Source organism: Balearica regulorum, chromosome W, assembly GCF_011004875.1.
Source record: "Balearica regulorum gibbericeps isolate bBalReg1 chromosome W, bBalReg1.pri, whole genome shotgun sequence".
NCBI classification, from domain to species: Eukaryota; Metazoa; Chordata; class Aves; order Gruiformes; family Gruidae; genus Balearica; species Balearica regulorum.
The window spans coordinates 1447384-1466568 of NC_046219.1; the positions used below are offsets into that span (position 1 = coordinate 1447384).

Genomic DNA, 19185 nt, shown 5'->3' on the forward strand with positions numbered 1-19185 from the left:
CTCTGACAGGCAAACGTTTACTCTGATAAGTGGCTACACACATAACCCTTTAGACAGAAACCGTTGACCAAGTCTGGGACTAAGACTGGACCTAGCCGCACCTAGGCTCCTCTCTGAGAAGGAGTTTAGAAAGCAAGGGGGTCCTTTCTGAACCTCGAGACTCAACGGGAGGGCCTCCCTCAGCCACATATCAGACTTGTACCCTTTCACGCGACAGTAAAATTGGCGTCACGGACAGGATTGCCATGGATAAACTGCTGCAAAAATATAAGTGTGCACCATCCCAAGCGGGAGTAGAATGGGCCCAAAAATTTTGGAAAGATGAGGATAAAGTGATAGAGAGGATAGAACAGTGTAGAAGTGAGCAAAAGATTAAAAAAGGTAAAGGCAAAGGAATTGTTTGTGCAGTGTTGGGGGCTTGTTTATCCTGTGCACAAAGGGAAATTAAAGAGTCCCCTCCCCCCGAACGAATTGCAGATGTAGAATATGCCTCTCTGAAATCAGAAAATGAAGTATTGAAAACTTCATTAACCTTTGAAAAGGAAAAAGGTGAGAAATTGGGAACACGAGTAGATGCCCTCGTGATTGAAAACCAAAGCTTAGAAACAGAAAATAAGGAACTTAAAATGCTATTAGCCTCAGCGGAAAGGCGAGAAAAACAACTGCAGGAAAAGTTAAATCTTTTACTGAATCAAATGCCATCCTCGGTCTCGGCTAAACAGATCCGCAAATTAATACACTGTGCAGATCCCGAGACATGGGATGGAGACATCTGGTATGATAACGATAATGATGAACCGGTGGAAGATTTTGATCTTACCCCAGAACCTGTGCCTATACGACCACTGATTAAAACTGAAACTACAAATGAGGGGGATGATGATGTTCGTACTACTGTATGCACCATTCCCTGGTCTCCTGCTGAATTAGCAAAGTTGCAGGAAAAGTATTCCAGGAACCCGGAGGAGTCTGAGACGGAATACGTGTGGCGAGTCTCCCTTACGGGGGGGGACCGAATTTTACTAAGCGAGGAAGAAGCAGGAGGCTATTGGGGCCCTGGAGTGTTTTTAACCACTACACCAGGCAATCATAATTATTCATTAACGACACGGGCTGCCTATTGGGCTGGCGGCATAGACCCGCAAGAAAGAGGAGATCCCCTTGTTATCAAAACATCAGGATTCTCTGACTTGGCTGTGTCTGTACAAAAGGCAGCCTGCATACAAGCAATGTATGAGAGGGATGTGTTAAGGAAATCCCCAATGCTAGCCCCTATTGACCCAGCAAGGTTAACTCCCCTCATCCGTGGCCTCCCGGACAGCCTAAAGACATATGTAGCTAATGTCCAGGATAGGATCAGAGCCACCGGGGAGGCTAATGCTGTACCTTACCGTGCACCCCGAGCTGGGAGACACAGGGATCAGTCAATTCCCACCTGGAGCGAGTTTGTACAAGAGATGATAGTGAATTATGGGCGCCGCATGGGTTGGATTGGACCGACCACTGGGAAACCGCCAGAACCACCCCCTCGACGAGTTCGTCAGGTCCACACCACTAAGCCTAAATCAGAGTTCAAACTAAAGTTTGATAAGGAACGTAATGATCTGTGGCGCAGAGCCTTGGCGATGGGAGTGCCACGACAGTTACTATACAGCACATCCACTGCTGATCTCCGAGCTCTGGTACAATCACTAAGCCAAAGAATTGATTCAGTGGGGGGAAGTCAGACGGCTGGAAATAAATCAATTCCTGTTAGATCCTTGCCCTCAGCCCCACAGCAGGAGCTGATTGATTTAGTAGATACTCAAACAAAAAACTTGCATCCCCGGGGAGGACAGTGAGCCACCCTGCCCGGCAAGTGCTAACTATACAATGGCTCTTTGATAAACACCATGAACCTGTCATTGCTATTCCAGTAGGACCAAGGAGAATTTTTACATATTTCCTCATTGATACGGGTGCTCAAATGTCAGTAATCACCAAGGAGACCGCGGAATGCCTAAATGTGAAACCCGGTCACCGTAAGGTAAAATTTACAGGGATTGATGGGATCGTAAAGGAATGCCCCACAGCAAAAATTGCCTTGTGGCTCCCAGGCGAGAGCAAATTGACCCGCACTGAAGTACTGGTTGGTGCTGCAAACACCAACATATTGGGATTTGATGTGTTGTATGGCAGAGTGTGGAAACTCCCCGATGGGTCACTCTGGAGTTTCGCTGGACGAGGTGATGGAGAAATAGCATGGCTTGAAGAGGATGAAACTAAAGCTATAAACTTATTAGAGTTGTCTATACCTCTACCCCCATCAAGAATTACTAATGTAAAGCAGTACCCCCTGCCAGCAGCCGCACATTCGGGCATTGACGGGGTGGTAACAGATTTAGAAAAAAGAGGTATTATCACTCGCACACACTCCCCCTATAATTCTCCTGTCTGGCCAGTAAAAAAGCCAAGTGGACAGTGGCGGCTTACAATTGATTATAGGCGATTGAATGCCAATACTGCATCTTTAACAGCAGCCGTACCAAACATTGCAGAATTAGTAACCCAAATTCAGGGAGCATCGCACCCATGGATGGCAACTTTAGATGTCAAAGATATGTTCTTTATGATCCCACTCCAGGAACACGATAAAGCCCAATTCGCTTTTACCTGGAAAGGGGTACAGTACACCTTTAATAGGCTGCCTCAGGGATATAAACACTCCCCCACCATTGCTCACAATGCTTTGGCGAAGGTTTTATCAGAAATTCCCAGCCCACAGGGTGTCACAATATATCAATATATTGATGACATACTGATAGGAGGAGAAAACTCAGAGGAAGTCGGGCATACCATGGAAGGTATACAAGAAAAATTGATGACTTTGGGACTAGACATTCCCCCATCCAAGTGTCAGGGACCTGCCCAGGAAGTTAAGTTCCTGGGAGTTTGGTGGATTAAAGGAGCCGCCTCTGTTCCCCCTGACACCCTGGAAAAAATAGAGCATGGGCAGAATCCATCTAGCATAAAGGAGTTACAGCAAGTTCTGGGAACCTTAGGCTATTGGTGCAAACATATCCCTGGTTTTTCTATTATTGCCCGTCCCTTATACAATCTGCTCAGGAAAGGTAAATCATGGGAATGGACTAAACAGCACGAGACTGTGTTAGAATTGTTAATAAGAGAACTGAGGCTATTTCAACAGCTAGGCCCCTTACACCCGACTGACCCTATCCACGTAGAGTGGGGATTCAGTGAACATGGTTCCCATTGTAACCTATGGCAAAAGGGACCAGAAGGGCCAGAGAGACCGCTAGAGTTTAGCTCCCATTCTTTCAATGACACTGAAATGAGATATTCAGACCTTGAAAAAGGCTTGCTATCCTTAGTGCGAGCAGTGAAAAAAGTGGAACAGATAAGAAAAGAACAGAGTGTGATCATTCGGGGACCTTTCCGTCTTCTGGATATAGTTCGGAAGGGTATGGCACCACCTGCAGGCATTGCCCAGAAACCTACAGTCCGTAAATGGTACGCCTACCTGGAAAGTATCAATGACATCATGCCTATTACGGAAGGCAGCATTAAAGCATCTAAATTGCAGAAAGATATAGACAGCACATTGTTATTCCAAACTCCATCAAGCAAACAATCTCCAATTCAGGAGGCACCTCCTCTGAAGGAAGGCAGTGACCTTAAAGGGGTATGGTTCACTGATGCATCATCTTACAGGCAAAACAATGAGTGGAATTATAAGGCTGTGGCACTGGAAGTGGCCACAGGGGAAAAGTTAAGCAAAACAGGTAAAGGAAGTGCACAAGTAGGGGAGCTTAGGGCAGTCCTACTAGCCGCCCGACATGGTGCCAGCCATATCTACACCGACTCATATGCTGTTTTTAAAGGAGCCACAGAGTGGGTAGGCCACTGGGCAGTCAATGACTGGCAGGTAAATAGAGTCCCAGTCTGGCAAACTGACAGCTGGAAACAATTGCTAGAAATAGGAGAACAAAGGCTGCTGCATATCGGATGGGTGAAAGGACATGATCGATCAGCTTCTATTGCTGCCCAGTTCAATCAACAAGTCGATAGCCTCACACGACTACAGAAAATTGATGTCGTGAGTAATGAGCATGAATGGGAACGCTTGCTTGAATGGTTGCACATAAAACGAGGCCACACTGGGCGAGCCGATTTGTATCGAGAAGGTATAGCCCGAGGATGGCCCATATCAGTAAAGCTGTGTGAGCAAGTAGTAACTGCCTGTTCACAATGTCGTCTGCGACTTAACAAAGATCATCCAAGTAAAGCACCTCCCCTGCATATCCGGGACAAGAAAACGCTGTGGCACACCTGGCAGATTGACTACATTGGCCCACTACGACCCTCAGGGGGTAAAAAATACATACTGGTGGGAGTGGAAGTCATTTCAGGAGTTACCATGGCTACAGCTGTCGCAGCTGCCACTGGTGAAAACACAGTCCATAGTCTGAAGGAATGGTTTACTACACTTCCCCTTCCTGAAGAGATTCAAAGTGATAACGGGTCACATTTTTCCGCTACAGTAGTACAAGACTGGGCAAAGGAAGAAGGCATCCGGTGGGTATTCCATACTCCTTACTACCCCCAAGCCAATGGTATTGTGGAGCGAACAAATGGCTTGGTCAAGTGGTTTGCTAAAACTCATGAATCTGGATGGCATCTACGACTGTCCAGTGCCATCTATCAATTAAACAATAGATGGAGCAGAGACGGTTGCCCAAAAATGAAAGCTTTTGGTGCTTCTGCCACAACTTTAGTGCCAAAGGCAGATGTAAAACCTGGGGAATACCCTACCGGCTTTTATGCAGGCCAGCCTGTGCTGGTTAAAATGCCTCACATTGGGCCAGTGACAATGGTACTAACAACTCCAAAGAATCTTTATGCTTGGGAAGCGAAAGACAGTTCTGGAAAACTCCATCGAATCAGCACTAGGTGGATAGTACCCAGCTTCTAACCTAATATCTGCCGGTCAAATCAAGACCGAGCACTTCTTTTGTGTTCACAGGTACTCCGAATGACAGGAAATTGCACCTGGGATCACGGACTCCCCTACACCAATCTAGAGTGCCCCCAAGGGCTACTGATTTTTATTTGTTGCGTATTTCTATTTCTAATTCTCATACTTATCTGGAAACCAAAGTTTTAATATGGCCATGGTTAACAAAACTGTGATATTGTTTGAGGCCATAGTTGAAATAATTTGTGTGTTTAGTAAAATGTTGGTTTGGAATATATTCCAGGCTTAACTGTGTTTATCATTACTGCTGTTCTGTTTGTACTATTTACTGTTAAGTAGTAACCAAAGTTCTGATTATGAGCCTATTATGTGTAAGTAGTTTTAGGATAAGTTTAATATACATGTTAGGTATAGTAATTGTGTGTGTGATCCATAGAGACTATGATCAAAGAAGTAAAAGAACCTTAGAAATGCTACAGGACAACACTGCTTTTAAGCTAATGCAAGGATTTTTTAGGATGATGGAGTGGACTCAGGGTACTACTTGCTTAATGATGCCAACAACCCCTGCGGAGGGACTCCCTTTTATGGTGATCCCTCTTGACCTAAGTGGAGCACTGTCTGATCTGTGGAAAAGAAATGACACTCTAATACAAGACTTAACATGGATGAATGTAGAAAATACTACTTCTTTAAACTATACATATCCCTTGGGCCTTAACCTTAGCAATATATGGGATACCAATTGCACTATGCAATATTGGCCACAGAATCCTTGGATAAACCCACGCAGAGCAGCTGATAACAACAATGTACCTGCAAATATCAGTTGCACTGAGGTACCTTGGCTTAATCAGCCTCCTCGGCCGTTCTGGGGTTTGCCTATTACATTCCAATATAATGTCCCAGTAGAAGCTGAATGGTGTATTGAGTTTCCTTCTAAGTATGGATCTGACTGTGGCCCACAATCTAATAATTTATCTTGCATATGGACCACCACTGATCACAAAAAACGTTTTGAACAATGGGTGAGGAGACCCCAATATACCACGCCATTGGGACCAGACAGGTTATGGAATTGTACCAACAAAATAAATTGCTCCAATATTGATGATTATCTATGGGTATGGTTTGCCTCAGACCTCTATCATGCCTTACGAAGTATATGTCTGTGCCATAATTATAGTGCTCCAATCCCTGGGCCAGCACCAGACTGTAAAAAGGAGGTGACGCCTGGAAACATCACTGTCTGGTCAGTGTACAATTCTGGTAAATGTAGAATCCCTACGAGACATTATAGGAACGGACACTCCACGCGTAGCATAGTAGAAAACAGTACATGTACCACTCTAATGTTACCTGCACCACCTGATACCATATGGGTATGTTCTGATGGACTGATATCGGATTACATTCAACCCTATTGGGATGGGTTGGAATGCACTTTAGGACTTCCAAGTTTATGTCCTACAATAGCTTTTAATTACACTCAATCATTGATGAAAGTAAGAGGGTACAGAACAAAGAGAAACGTATTACCCCCCACGTCATGGCCAAGTTATTATACACCGGGAATGAGGATACATTTAGCCATGAAAGCATTCTGGGGTCACTGGACAGTAATAGTTAACAATCGACTTTATATAGAAAATCTAACGTGGCAAGTAGAGACTCTTGCTAATTGGACACGAACTGCCATCGAGGCTAGCAACACCCAGCTACAAGCAACCTCACAGATGACCTTACAAAATCGATTGGCCTTGGATATACTACTACTGAAGGAGAACGGCGTTTGTGGGTGGCTAAATAACACCTATCCCGATGAAACTTGTTGTGTTTCAATCCCAAATGCGTCTGTTACCTTGCACGAAGCGATGGATGAGATGAGAAAAATTGCAGACCAGACCCACGAACTCCGTGAGAAAATGAAACCAGGAGACTGGCAGTGGACTGGGTGGATTTCAAAAGTTTTCAGTTGATTTGGATTAAAAGTGAGTGGATGGATTCAGAATCTAATCCAGTATGCATTAATGTTTATCATAATGATTGTTATTGTTGGAATTGGATTGTCATGTGTGAAAACTATGATAACTAGAGCTGTAACCGCACAAGTCAGGATGCTTCAAGTCTGTGATACTGAATATGTCCCTTTAATACCATCCCCTATTGAAAATTATGAGAATGAAAACACGGGAGAGAGAAATGGATCCCTCAACCTGCCTAAATCCAAATTATATGATGTTCCTCTTGGCGAGTTGTGACTAAAGTCACGGGGTGGATAATGTGGGGTGCCGGACTTATCCAGGCTTGTTGGTGCCGAATACAGGGCCATTATGAACCAGCAGAAGGGGCCCTGGGGGAGTCCAGCTTGGGCGAGAGCAGGGATTGAGCAACTTGCTTATCTTGCCCTGATAAGCACTGGACCTGAACAGGGGCAGGAGATGAGCAATTTGTTCATCTTAACAAGATGCAGCGCCTGACGGGTCTGCTCCTCAATCAACTAAGTGACGCCTGGGGTGAGGGGGAGCCTTCACAGCTTGACGTTACTTTGGTAAAACTAAACAGACCACCGCTCCTCTGTACTGAACGCCTTTGTTCTCTGCCACTTCCCCCCCCAGCCCCGATCAACTGCACAACAAGCCTTGTTAAGGGCCAATCGACACACAATACCTGACTTAGTCCCACCTCGCCAAAAGTATAAATCTGGCATTTAGAATCCTCTTTTTCTGAGGACAAGAACTCCAACTATCCGGACGGGTCGACGGGCCTGGACCTCTCTCCTCCCCAAGCAGGGACGCCTCTCTGGTAAGACTTGCGCCTCCGATTATGTCGGATGTTACCCCGGGAAAACTATCATTAACAAAAGCGCTGAACTATTAACTTGAGCTCAAAATTGTTGCAGTTAGTGCATTTATCAACGGCAATTCCGAACTTTTATATCTGTCGCTTCAATAAATTACCTATTTTTCTTTTCAACTTTGCGAAACTGTTTCAGTGAAAGTCCTTAGTGGGGCTCTGACAGGCAAACGTTGACTCTGATAAGTGGCTACACACATAACCCTTTAGACATAAACCGTTGACCAAGTCTGGGACTAAGACTGGACCTAGCCGCACCTAGGCTCCTCTCTGAGAAGGAGTTTAGAAAGCAAGGGGGTCCTTTCTGAACCTCGAGACTCAACGGGAGGGCCTCCCTCAGCCACATATCAGACTTGTACCCTTTCACGCGACACCAGGTATTGCTAACTTCCTTAGAAAAAATGGTGGAACAGGCCTACCTTTTTTCCCCATTCTATTACAGACAGACAAAAATCTATGACTCATTTGATAACAATCATCATTTTGATATTAACTTTTCAATGTACTTCTAGAACATTAATGATCAGAAAGAGAAAAGCTGCTCAGAAAGAGATGCTTGGAATATGTTTACCAGCATTTTATTTGAAATCTACAGTACTGTGCCTTTCGTTACATGATTTTTTATTTACCATAGTATTGCAATGCCAAACATCTATAAAATTGCCATTTTCTATAACATGCTATTTGAGATGTAGTTATTTTTATAATAAACAAAAGCATTGTCATAATAATGATAATAATAACAACAACATCATCTCAACATTACAATATGAGGAGTTCAAATATTCAAGTAGTTAGTAGTTGCTGCCTTTTACTGCAAAAACTTCTGTGCTTTTGAAGTACTTGAAAACTTGGAGATGAACGATATGGAAGTCAAGGCAAGTTTCTTTTCCTCCCTTCTCCTGGCTTCACAGTTCTACCTCCTTTCTAGCTTTCCCTCCCATACTCACCCCATCCCCTGGAGAGCCAGTGTAGTGCTCTCAGCCAACAGGAAGCTGTTTACTGGTTTTGAGCTGGGTCGCTCTCTTTCCAGAATATGCTTTTGTTTTCCCAAATCACTCATTTCATTTTATTTTTATGCAGCACTTTTACATCCAAATGGTCATATGTCAATGTATAGACTTTAAATGTACAGAAATTACTTTCTTTACCAAGGAGAAGTTTAAAAAAAATTTCCAGTTTCACTAAGTATGTTTCTAGTCTAGACCAGTTCAAGTCTAGCTAAAGGAAATGCAGCTAGAATGGGGCTCTGAGTACTTCACAGAATCACTGAATGATTGAGGTTGGAAGGGACCTCTGGAGGTTATCTGGTCCAACTGTGGTCCCAAAAGTGGGATCATTTACCCAGTGTGCAGTACACCAATATACACACAGAGCAGAGGTATTTTATGTATTTCATGTCTGCGCAGAGATGGGTGCTAGGTGGTAATTCCACACAGCTAGCACATTACACACAGAATCTACCACATAGTTATCTTGTTACAGGATTAGAAAACCCCACCTATATTTATGCTAATTGGTTATTACTTACCACATCATCTACTATTGGTCAAGCATCTTTAAGTTAGCATGCATGCTCCTTGAGGGGGTGTGTGTGGATCATTTGTACAGCCCTTTAATTGGGTGGGGGGTCGTGAACTCCCCCAGCCACCTTTCCCTTCCCCTAGTTACTGCTGATTTTTGTTGACTTCAGGCCTCTCTGGCAATCACCCAGCTCTGGGCGCCTTCTGGGGCAGGATGTTTCCTTTTTATCAGTTTTCCAGCTCTCCTTCAAGGATACTCTTTAGCAAAGCATACTTTTTATCAGTCCTTTGGCTCTTCTTCAAAGGTATAGTTGTCAGCAAAGCAAGTAGTGCATTGAACCCTAAATTAAACAGTGTCTGAGCACCAACCCAAACACATTTCTGTCCCTGTAAAGTGGAAAATTCTACTTTGTGGATATCATCTGAGTGAGTCACAATGCGGTGCTTTTCCCAGTCATTCCCAGTTAGACTCACTTCAGCCTCCAGCAGAGTCAACTGTTGGGATCCCCCCGTCACACCAGAAATAGAGATGGGTTCCACCCCTTCATACCTTGATAGCATTAGGGTACACTGTGCACCAGTGTCCACTAGAGCCTTGTACTCTTGTGGATCTGACGTGTCAGGCCATTGGATTCACACAGTCCAATAAACCCATTCGTCCCTTTCCTCCTCCTGGCTGGAGGCAGGGCCCCTCTAATCCTGTTCATCGTATTTGCTACTCACTTTTTGCAAAAAGGACTTAGAGGTCCCTTGAAGAGGATCATAAGTACAATCAGGCCTTTCACTCAGTCTGGGGGGCTGCCTGCTGGAAACGGGAGCGGCATTTTTCCTGGAAGAATCCCTTTTTACGACTGTCTTCCTTGCAACTCACGTACTCAAGCCCATAGGGTTGAGGTAGTTTTTCCATCCCACTTCCTCATGTCCTCTCCATGGTCACACAGGTAAAACCACAAGAAGCCTTATGGTGTGTACCCTCTATATCCTCTCTCTTGAGCAGAGGAACGGTTGTTCCTAATAGCTGACATACTGGTCTATATAGTTGGGGAGTAGGACATATCCTCTTTGAGTTTTCGGACCTCCCGGGATAGTTTCTCCACAGTTGGGACGAGGGAGGAATAGAGACTCTCTTCATACTACTGGAGTCGGCCAGCCACTTAATCCACTGTTGGTGCCTCTTCGCTTTTCCAGTCTATTACTGCCAGTGAGTTGGCGTATGACAATGGTGCGCTCCATACAAACTTCCATCACATGGGTTGGGTACATTTGATTTCATCAGGGTCTGTGGGTAACTGTGAATTGCTGATTCCTAATAACCCATCTCCTGCACAGCTAATTCCCTCAGGTATTGGATACCTCTCTCCATGGTGGTCCACTTGCCTGGCCGACATACATCATCTTCACTGAAGGGATACCTTTCCCTCACACTTGACAGGAGTCGACTCCAGAGGCTGAGGGCCTGTGCCTTCTTCCCAATTGCCTTGTCAATAGCCCCTTCCCTAGACAGGGATCCCAGCTGCTTGGCTTCCCTACCCTCTAATTCCAGGCTACTGGCCCTGCTATCCCAGCATCACAGCAGCCAGGTAATGATGTGCTCCCCTGGAAGGCGGCTGAAATCTTTTCTCATATCTCGCAGCTCCCTCAGGGACAGGGATTGGGTGATTACCTCTGGTTCTGGCTCTTCTTCCTGTTCTCATGATGGCCCTGGTTCATCATCATCCCTCACTAAGCGAACTGATTTCTTTGTGTATTTCTTCTTGTGTGTAGGGGTAACTGATGCCAGAATGGGTTGGTCTTAGGCTCAGCTACAGTCCCTGTCACTGGGGTTTGAGTAGCCACAGTGTCTGTTGCGTGGGTTTGGGTAGCCACGGTGTCTGTTGTGGGGGTTGGTATATCCACAGTGCTGGTTGCTCTGTTTTCCCTCTCTTCCCCTGATGGCATTGCCTACTATCAAGCAGTGTTTGGTAGATACTGTCCAGGGCCCAGCACAGTGCTGGTCCCAGTATCGACCCCTGAGGGACGCCTATTGTCACTGTTCTCCACTTGGACATTGAGCCGTTGACCACAACTCTTTGAGTGCGACCATCCAGCCAATTCCTGATCCACCGAGTGGTCCATCCATCGATTCCATGCCTCTCCAGTTTAGAGACAAGGATGTCATGTGGGACAGTGTCAAATGCCTTGCACAAGGCCAGGTAGATGATGTCAGTTGCCCTGCCCTTATCCACCAATGCTGTAACCCCATCATAGAAGGCCACCAAGTTTGTCAGGCACGATTTGCCCTTAGTGAAGCCATGTTGGCTGTCACCAATCACCTCCTTGTTTTCCATGTGCCTGAGCATAGTCTCCAGGAGGGTCTGCTCCATGACCTTGCCAGGCACAGAGGTGACACTGACTGGCCTGTAGTTCCCTGGGTCTTCCTTTTTTCCCTTCTTAAAAATGGGGGTTATGTTTTCCCTTTTCCAGTCGGCGGGAACTTCGCCAGACTGCCAGGACTTCTCAAATATGATGGAGAGTGGCCTGGCCACTTCCTCCGCCAGTTCCCTCAAGACCTGCGGATGCATCTCATCAGGTCCCATGGACTTGTGCACCTTCAGGTTCCTTAGGTATTCTCAAACCTGATCTTCTCCTACAGTGGGCGGTTCTGCGTTCTCCCAGTCCCTGCCTTTGCCTTCTGTGACCTGGGCAGTGCGGCTCAAGCACTTGCCGGTGAAGAATGAGGCAAAGAAGTCCTTGAGTACCTCAGCCTTCTCCATATCCTGGGTAACCAGGTCACCCGTTTCCTTCCTGAGGGGGCCCACATTTTCCCTAGCCTTCCTTTTATCGCTGACATACCTATAGAAGCTTTTCTTGTTGTCCTTGACGTCCCTGGCCAGATTTAATTCTGTCAGGGCTTTGGCTTTCCTAACCTCATCCCTGGCTGCTCGGACAGTTTCTCTGTATTCCTCCCAGGCTACCTGCCCTTGCTTCCACCCTCTGTAGGCTTCCTTTTTTTGTCTGACTTCTTTGCCCAGGAGCTCCTTGTTCATCCATGGGGGCCTCTTGGTATTTTTGCTTGACTTCCTCTTTGTTGGGATGAATCGCTCCTGAGCTTGGAGGAGGTGACCCTTGAATATTAGCCAGCTGTCTTGGGCCACTCTTCCCTCCGGGGCTTTGTCCCATGGTATTCTACCAAGCAGGTCCCTGAAGAGGCCAAAGTCTGCTCTCCTGAAGTCCAGGGTAGTGAGCTTGCTGTGTGCCCTCCTCGCTGCCCTGAGGATCCTGAATTCCACCATTTCGTGGTCACTGCAGCCAAGGCTGCCCTTGAGCTTCACATCCCCTACCAGGCCCTCCTTATTGGTGAGAACAAGGTCCCGCATGGCCCCTCTCCTCGTTGGCTCCTCTGTCACTTGGAGGAGAAAGTTGTCATCATCGCATTCCAGGAACTTCCTGGATTGCTTGTGCTCAGCTGCATTGTCCCTCCAGCAGATGTCAGGGTGGTTGAAGTCCCCCGTAAGGACCAGGGCTTGTGAGCGTGAGGCTGCTCCTATCTGCCTATAGAGGGCTTCATCTGCTTGGTCCCCCTGGTCAGGTGGCCTGTAGCAGATCCCTGCTATGATGTCCCCTGCCCCAGCCCTCCCTTTAATCCTCACCCATAGGCTCTCGGTGGGCTCCTCATCCATCCCCAGGTGGAGGTCCATGCACTGCAGCTGCTCATTGACATTGAGGGCAACATCCCCTCCTCATCTGCCCTGCCTGTCCTTCCTAAAGAGCCTGTATCCTTCCATCCCAACACTCCAGTCATAGGAGCTATCCCACCACGTCTCTGTAATGCCAATAAGGTCATAGCCCTGCAGGCGTGCGCACATCTCCAGCTCCTCTTCTTTATTCCCCATGCTCTGTGCGTTCGCGTAGAGGCATTTCAGTTGTGCCCCCGATGGGGCTGACTTATTGGCTGGAGTGGCTGGAATTCTTTTGATGTATCTTCCCAGTGTTACCCTGTTGGTTCCTGTTGCATCCGGAGCCCCCGTCTCATCTCCTCTAGGCTTCGAGTGTGCTTGCCAGCACCCCGTCCCTCCAACCTGGGCACATCATCCCACAGCATGTCGCTGGCAAGCCCAATGTTATCCCCCTCCCCCTTCGAGCCTAGTTTAAAGCTCTGTCGATGAGCCCTGCTAGTTCCTGGGCAAAGATCCTCTTCCCCCTTTGAGAGAGGTGAATCCCATCAGAGTTCATCAAGCCTGGTGCCGTGTAGGCCATCCCATTGTTAAAGAACCCAAACATAAATAACATTATACTTATAACAACTTTGTTTTTAACACGGTCAGGTCAGATCTGTCGTTATCACAACCCTTTGTGCCCCACATTGGGTGCCAAAAAGGACTGACGTGGTTTAGCCCCAGCCGGCAGCTGAGCACCACGTGGCCGCTCACTCACCCCTCCCCCTGGCAAGATGGGGAGGAGAATGGGAAGACAAAGGCAAAACCTCGTGGATTGGGATAAGGACAGTTTACTGGGACAGCAAGGGAGAGGGAAATAACAACAGTACTTATAACAGAATACGCACAATGGTTGATAACAGAAGGCAATTTATCCGACGACTGACCAGATGCTCAGCCCACACTCAGATCGTCCTGGATCTGTGCTGGCCTGCCCCTGCCTGACTAGCCCCCTTTTATGGTGAGCATGATGTCACGTCATATGGAATAGCCCCCTGGCCAGCTTGGCTCACCTGTTCTGGCTCCTTGTGAAAATTAACTCTATCCTTGCCAGAACCAGGACAGAATCTTTTTCCATTTTGTTTAAAACTATTAAGCAACAAATGGAAACTTTCATTTTGTCACTCTTGGCATTGACTTTATTACTACTATGCAATAGGGAACAGCTTACACAGTTCTGTCTGTAGTCACACTATCTTTGCATTTGGTAAACCCTTTGACTTCTTCACTATCCAGGAGCAAGAATCATAGAATCACAGGGTGGTTTGGGTTGGAAGGGATCTTAAAGATCATCGCATTCCAACTCCCCTGCCATGGGCAGGGACACCCTCCACTAGACCAGGTGGCCCAAAGCCCTATCCGACCTGGCCTTGAACAGTTCCAGGGAGGGGGCATCCACAACTTCTCTGGGCAACCTGTTCCAGTGCTTCACCACCCTCACAGTAAAGAATTTCTTCCTAATATCTAATCTAAATCTACGCTTTTTTAGTTTAAAGCCATTACCCCTCATCCTATCAGTCCATGCCCTTGTAAACAGTCCCTCTCCAGCTTTCTTGTAGGCCCCTTTCAGGTACTAGAAGGCAAATAATGTCTCCCTGGAGCCTTCTCTTCTCCAGGCTGAACAACCCCAGCTCTCAGCTTTTCTGCAGAGGAGAGGTGCTCCAGTCCTCTCATCATCTTCATGGCCTTCCTCTGGACTTGCTCCAACAGGTCCATGTCCTTCTTATGTTGGGGGCCCCAGAGCTGAACGCAGTAGCTTTGTGAATGATATCTTAGGAGAAAAGGGTGTTCAACAGCTGTAATCCTGCACTCCCTAAAGACAGCATTATTACAGAATTATTTCTTATTCAACCAACAACAACTAGTTCCAAATTTCTGCCTTGTCTGGAACAGAGAGAGTGTAAAAATTTGCCATATTTCATAAATGTTAGAGATGTTCGTTCAGTCTCTTTCTCCATTAATAAATTCACCACTTTCAGGTCATACCTTTTCTTGGACAAAACTGTAGTGAAGAAGCTTTTTTTTTTTCCCATTTCAAGGCCCAATAATTGCACTGCAAAGTTCTATGCAAATAAATGGCAGGCATATAATTCACAAGAGTTGTACTGGAACTAGTAGAGAGTCTCAAGTTAAATGGGATGCTCTAAAACTATTATTTCTACACATTATTCAATGGAAAAGGTGCTCTGATTCTTTTACAGGTTAAAGACATGACTTCTACTTCCTCATACAACAAGAAAAGAGCAAAGAAGACTGAGCATAACCACTATATCATCAGGTACTTAGTTTCTTAAGCATGTACATGGATATCATGATGAGTCTCAGGGAAGCACCTAAACAAAAATAAGGGAACAAGAACTGAGAGGACAATACCACAGCTAAAGAAGGTACTAAAAAATGTGAAGCAGCTGAATACCAGCTCTCCTAGTGATGGGTCTGTGATAGTCTATGTACTTCAGTAAGGTGGCCATTCATGATTAAATATATTTTAAACATTCCAGATATAGAAAGAATCATAGAATCATTTAAGTTGGAAAAGACCCTTAAGATCATCAAGTCCAACTGTTAACCTAACACTACCAAGTCCACCACTAGGAAAACAGTAGTTTTAAAGATAAAAGAGTAGAGGTCTGGAGGGAGGGGAAAAGACACTCCATGTATGACTTTGTGTAAAACATTTAACCTCTCATATCTCAGGCCTGATTCTGTAGGACACCTTAAGTTTGTCAGAGAAAAAAATGTCTTTTAAAATTATAAGAGTACTTCTCTCATTCTTTCCAAATAGTAGTGAATCCTCGCAGTATCTCTGTTAGAATTTTATAGAGGCTTATTCTAATTTTTAGATAACAAAGAGTAGGTTCAAAGCCACTGTGGTGGCTCTAAGGTTTAGTCTGACAAGCAACAGTACCAGCTTACATAGTTGCTAGTTTTCTTACATCCTATCAGGGCACCACCAGTTGCTTGTTCCTTTGCTGCCTGACGGTTCCCCAGGCTCTTGTGCTTGCAGTTCTCTGCATTCTGTGTCAGCATAAGCATTTGTGCAGATACATGGCAAACCATTTCTCTTTCAGGCCAATATGCATTCAGTTGCCTGAAGCATTTCACAACATACCTGCATGATTTGTGGAAACACAATACAGGGACAGGGATGAGCTGCCAGGGAAAGTGGATGGTGTACTGGTGTACTCTTCCTCAGCAGGACCGCTGCTTCTCTACTGAAATATTGAACAATATGCACTGCCATCAGCTGCTTCTTTTATTTTAATTTTTTTTAATGCAGTGACCATGCATGAACTTTGGACATTTTAACACTAAATAAAATCAAATTATATCTGTAAAATGATGATCAGGATGCCCAAGGAGAATCTTGTGAGAAACTAGGAGGCATATTTGGCAAAGGTTTGAGAGGCAGCTGCAGGGTTGCTCTTGTTTCTGTTTAATATTTAGATTAATTCCCGTAGCACCCAAACATCATCAAGGTGGGCCTCACCCTGCAGGGGCTGTGCAGGCACATCCCTAAGCACCTCCTTGGCTCCAGGACCCTGAGGGGGCACAAAGGATGTGCTGCAGATGGTGCCATACATGGGGCCTTGCTGCAGGCCTCGCACATCACGCATGGCTCCCAGTTTCAGCAGCGAGAGCAGCAGATTCCCGGCCCGATGGACGAGGGGAGATCTTGGGCGCAGGGACTCCGGTGTCTGGGGCCGGCGGTAGCTCCGGGCGCTCGTTGCACGGAAGAGAGCGAAAGGGGGCGGCAGGACACAGGGCCGGCGCGACTACCATTTCCCCTGGCCCTCAGCGCTGCTGGGTGGCAAGAAGGTGGGAGGAGGAAAGAGGGAGGAGACCGAGCCTGCCTGAACGGAGGCGCTCAGCTGCCAGCACTCACAGTGCCTGCTGCTGCTGCGCTGCTCCGGGACGCCGGGCAAGAGGGGGAGAGGGAAGAAGAGGAAAAGCGAGAAGCAGTAAAGGAGACAGAAGATCACTAGAAGGAGGAAATCTGAAAGAGGAGGGAAGAGCAGAGAGGGGAGAAAAGGAACCCTTCTCCCCACAGAGAAGACTTTCCATGTATCTGGGGACAGAGGGAGAAGGCTGGAGCTCAGAAACCGTGAGAAAAGCTTTCCAAGCAAGTTAAGCAATTTAATCCCTGAAGAGCAGAAGGAGAGAGCAATAATCATAATTGCTGATCCTAATCATTACTCCCAACCCTTCATAATTTAACCCCCAGACAGTTCAATGCACTATTCCAAGCTCTTCCTAGTTTCCTCCTCAGAGTAACTTCGGAGGATTTTCCCCTCGGTTTCGCCTGGAGGTGAGCCTCGGAAGAAGGAAGAAGTTTTGTGGGGGTTCTGTGCGGAGAAGATGGACTGGAACCGCCGCTGCTGCTGGGGAGGTGGAGGTGGCGGGGACCTTCTCTGCCGGCTCACCCTGGTGTTGGGGTTTCTGCTGCCCGCCTGCAGGACGCGCCTGTACACCAACCACTGGGCTGTGCGGATAACTGGGGGGCTACCGGAGGCCAACAGGATAGCTAGCAAATACGGATACATCAACATAGGACAGGTAACCCTTCTTCCAACTACTTTCGAGTAGGCGGCGGCAGCGCAGCCAGCCAGCGGGGTCTGCTACCCACCTCGCGGCTCCCGCTGCCACCCCGCGTCGCCAGGGCAAGGGATGGGCAGCTGCAGGGCGGGCTCCCCGGCCCCGGCGTCGCCCCGGCCTCCCGCCGCAGGCCCCGCCACCGCGGGGAGGCCCAGAAAGCCCTCTGCCGCCCCGGCCTCCCGCCGCGGGGCCGGGTGACTGGAAGAAGTGATGCGTGGGGGCAGGTATAACGGAGCTGCGCGGATCGAGTTAGCTTCTGCAGTCACAGTGCCCCCTCCGCGATCAGGTGCGGAGCGAGACATGAGCTGCGGAGCCGTTCACGGGAGAGGGGGTCGTGTGTGGTGTTCAGAGGCCCTGCCAGGGCTCTGCTTGCCTCCTCGCACTGGTTCCGCGGCACCGCCCCCCCCCCCCCCCCCAATCAAAATAAAAGAGGAGGTTCGCCTTTTATCGAGCGTGTGGTGTCCCCGGGAGCCAGGACGTGGCAGCTGCAGCTGTCCGACCCCCCTTTTTGGCAGGGTGTGCGGAAGGGAAAGGTGACAAGGGTGGCCCTGGGGCTGCTTCCGGGCATGCGCTGGCCGCTACAACGCGCGGGAAGCCTGGAGGCACACGGAAGCAGAGGTCCCACTGGAAAGGGGGAACATGAAGGGGGCGGGGGCACTGCGGCTTGGAAGGAACCTTTGAGGGTCTACCCTGAAGGTCAGACCTGGTCAGCCTCCCTGGCAGGGCCCTTACTCTGTCATGGCACCCATGTTTCTGTTCCACAGTCCAATAGCCACTGCTTTCTGCTGGGTTTGTTGTGAAACGAGGGAAAAGAAGTCAGTTTGTTGTCCGAAAAGGGGATTCGTTGCCCGGTGTGCAATAAGTCAATTCTCACACACACACAGGAGAGAGATTGCTTTTTATTCAGGCCTGGGTGCTCGGTGGATTTCCCACAAATCAGGCACACCTAATCCTGGTTCTCTTGTCATATTTATACACAAATATTACAAATTAGTACACTCCCAGTTACAATGATTGGTTCAGATTGCCTAGTATGCAAACTAGAACACATGCTCAGTTCTTTTCTCCGCCTTTATCTTTTGCGTAGGTGGTATAATTGGGGTAGGGGGCTCATGGGACGGTGGTCGCGGAGACCCTGGCCCAAATTACCTTTCCCCTATGTGGTGGGTTGACCCTGGCTGAGGGCCAGGTGCCCACCAGAGCCGCTCTATCACTCCCCTCTTTCATTAGACAGGGGAGAAAAGGTACAATGAAAAAAAAAAACTTATGGGTCGAGATAAGGACAGGGAGAGATCATTCTCTAATTATCATCACGAGCAAAACAGACCGAACTTAGAGAGGGAATTCATCTTATTTATTACTAAGCAAAACAGAGTAAAGGAATGAGAAATAAAACCAACTCTTAAAACACCTCCCCCCACCCCTCCCATCTTCCCGGGCTCAACTTCACTCCCGCCTTCAACCTCCGCCCCCCCTCCAGCGGCACAGGGGGACGGGGAGTGGGGGTTACAGTCAGTTCATCACACGGTGTTTCTGCCGC

General features: G+C 47.4%; 2 protein-coding genes across 8 annotated transcripts in view; both read left to right on the forward strand.

Moving 5' to 3' along the window:
• LOC142599148 (SWI/SNF-related matrix-associated actin-dependent regulator of chromatin subfamily A member 2) overlaps positions 1–19185 on the forward strand; it is a 686065-nt gene that overhangs the window by 377221 nt on the left and 289659 nt on the right. The window lies entirely within an intron of this gene.
• Positions 16921–19185, forward strand: part of LOC142599154 (proprotein convertase subtilisin/kexin type 5-like) — a 287421-nt gene continuing 285156 nt past the window's right edge. For both annotated transcript variants that reach the window (XM_075738888.1, XM_075738886.1), the window contains exon 1: positions 16921–17606. In XM_075738888.1, coding sequence (XP_075595003.1) covers positions 17409–17606 — 198 coding nt within the window. In that variant the 5' untranslated portion in view covers positions 16921–17408. The remainder of the gene's footprint in view (positions 17607–19185) is intronic.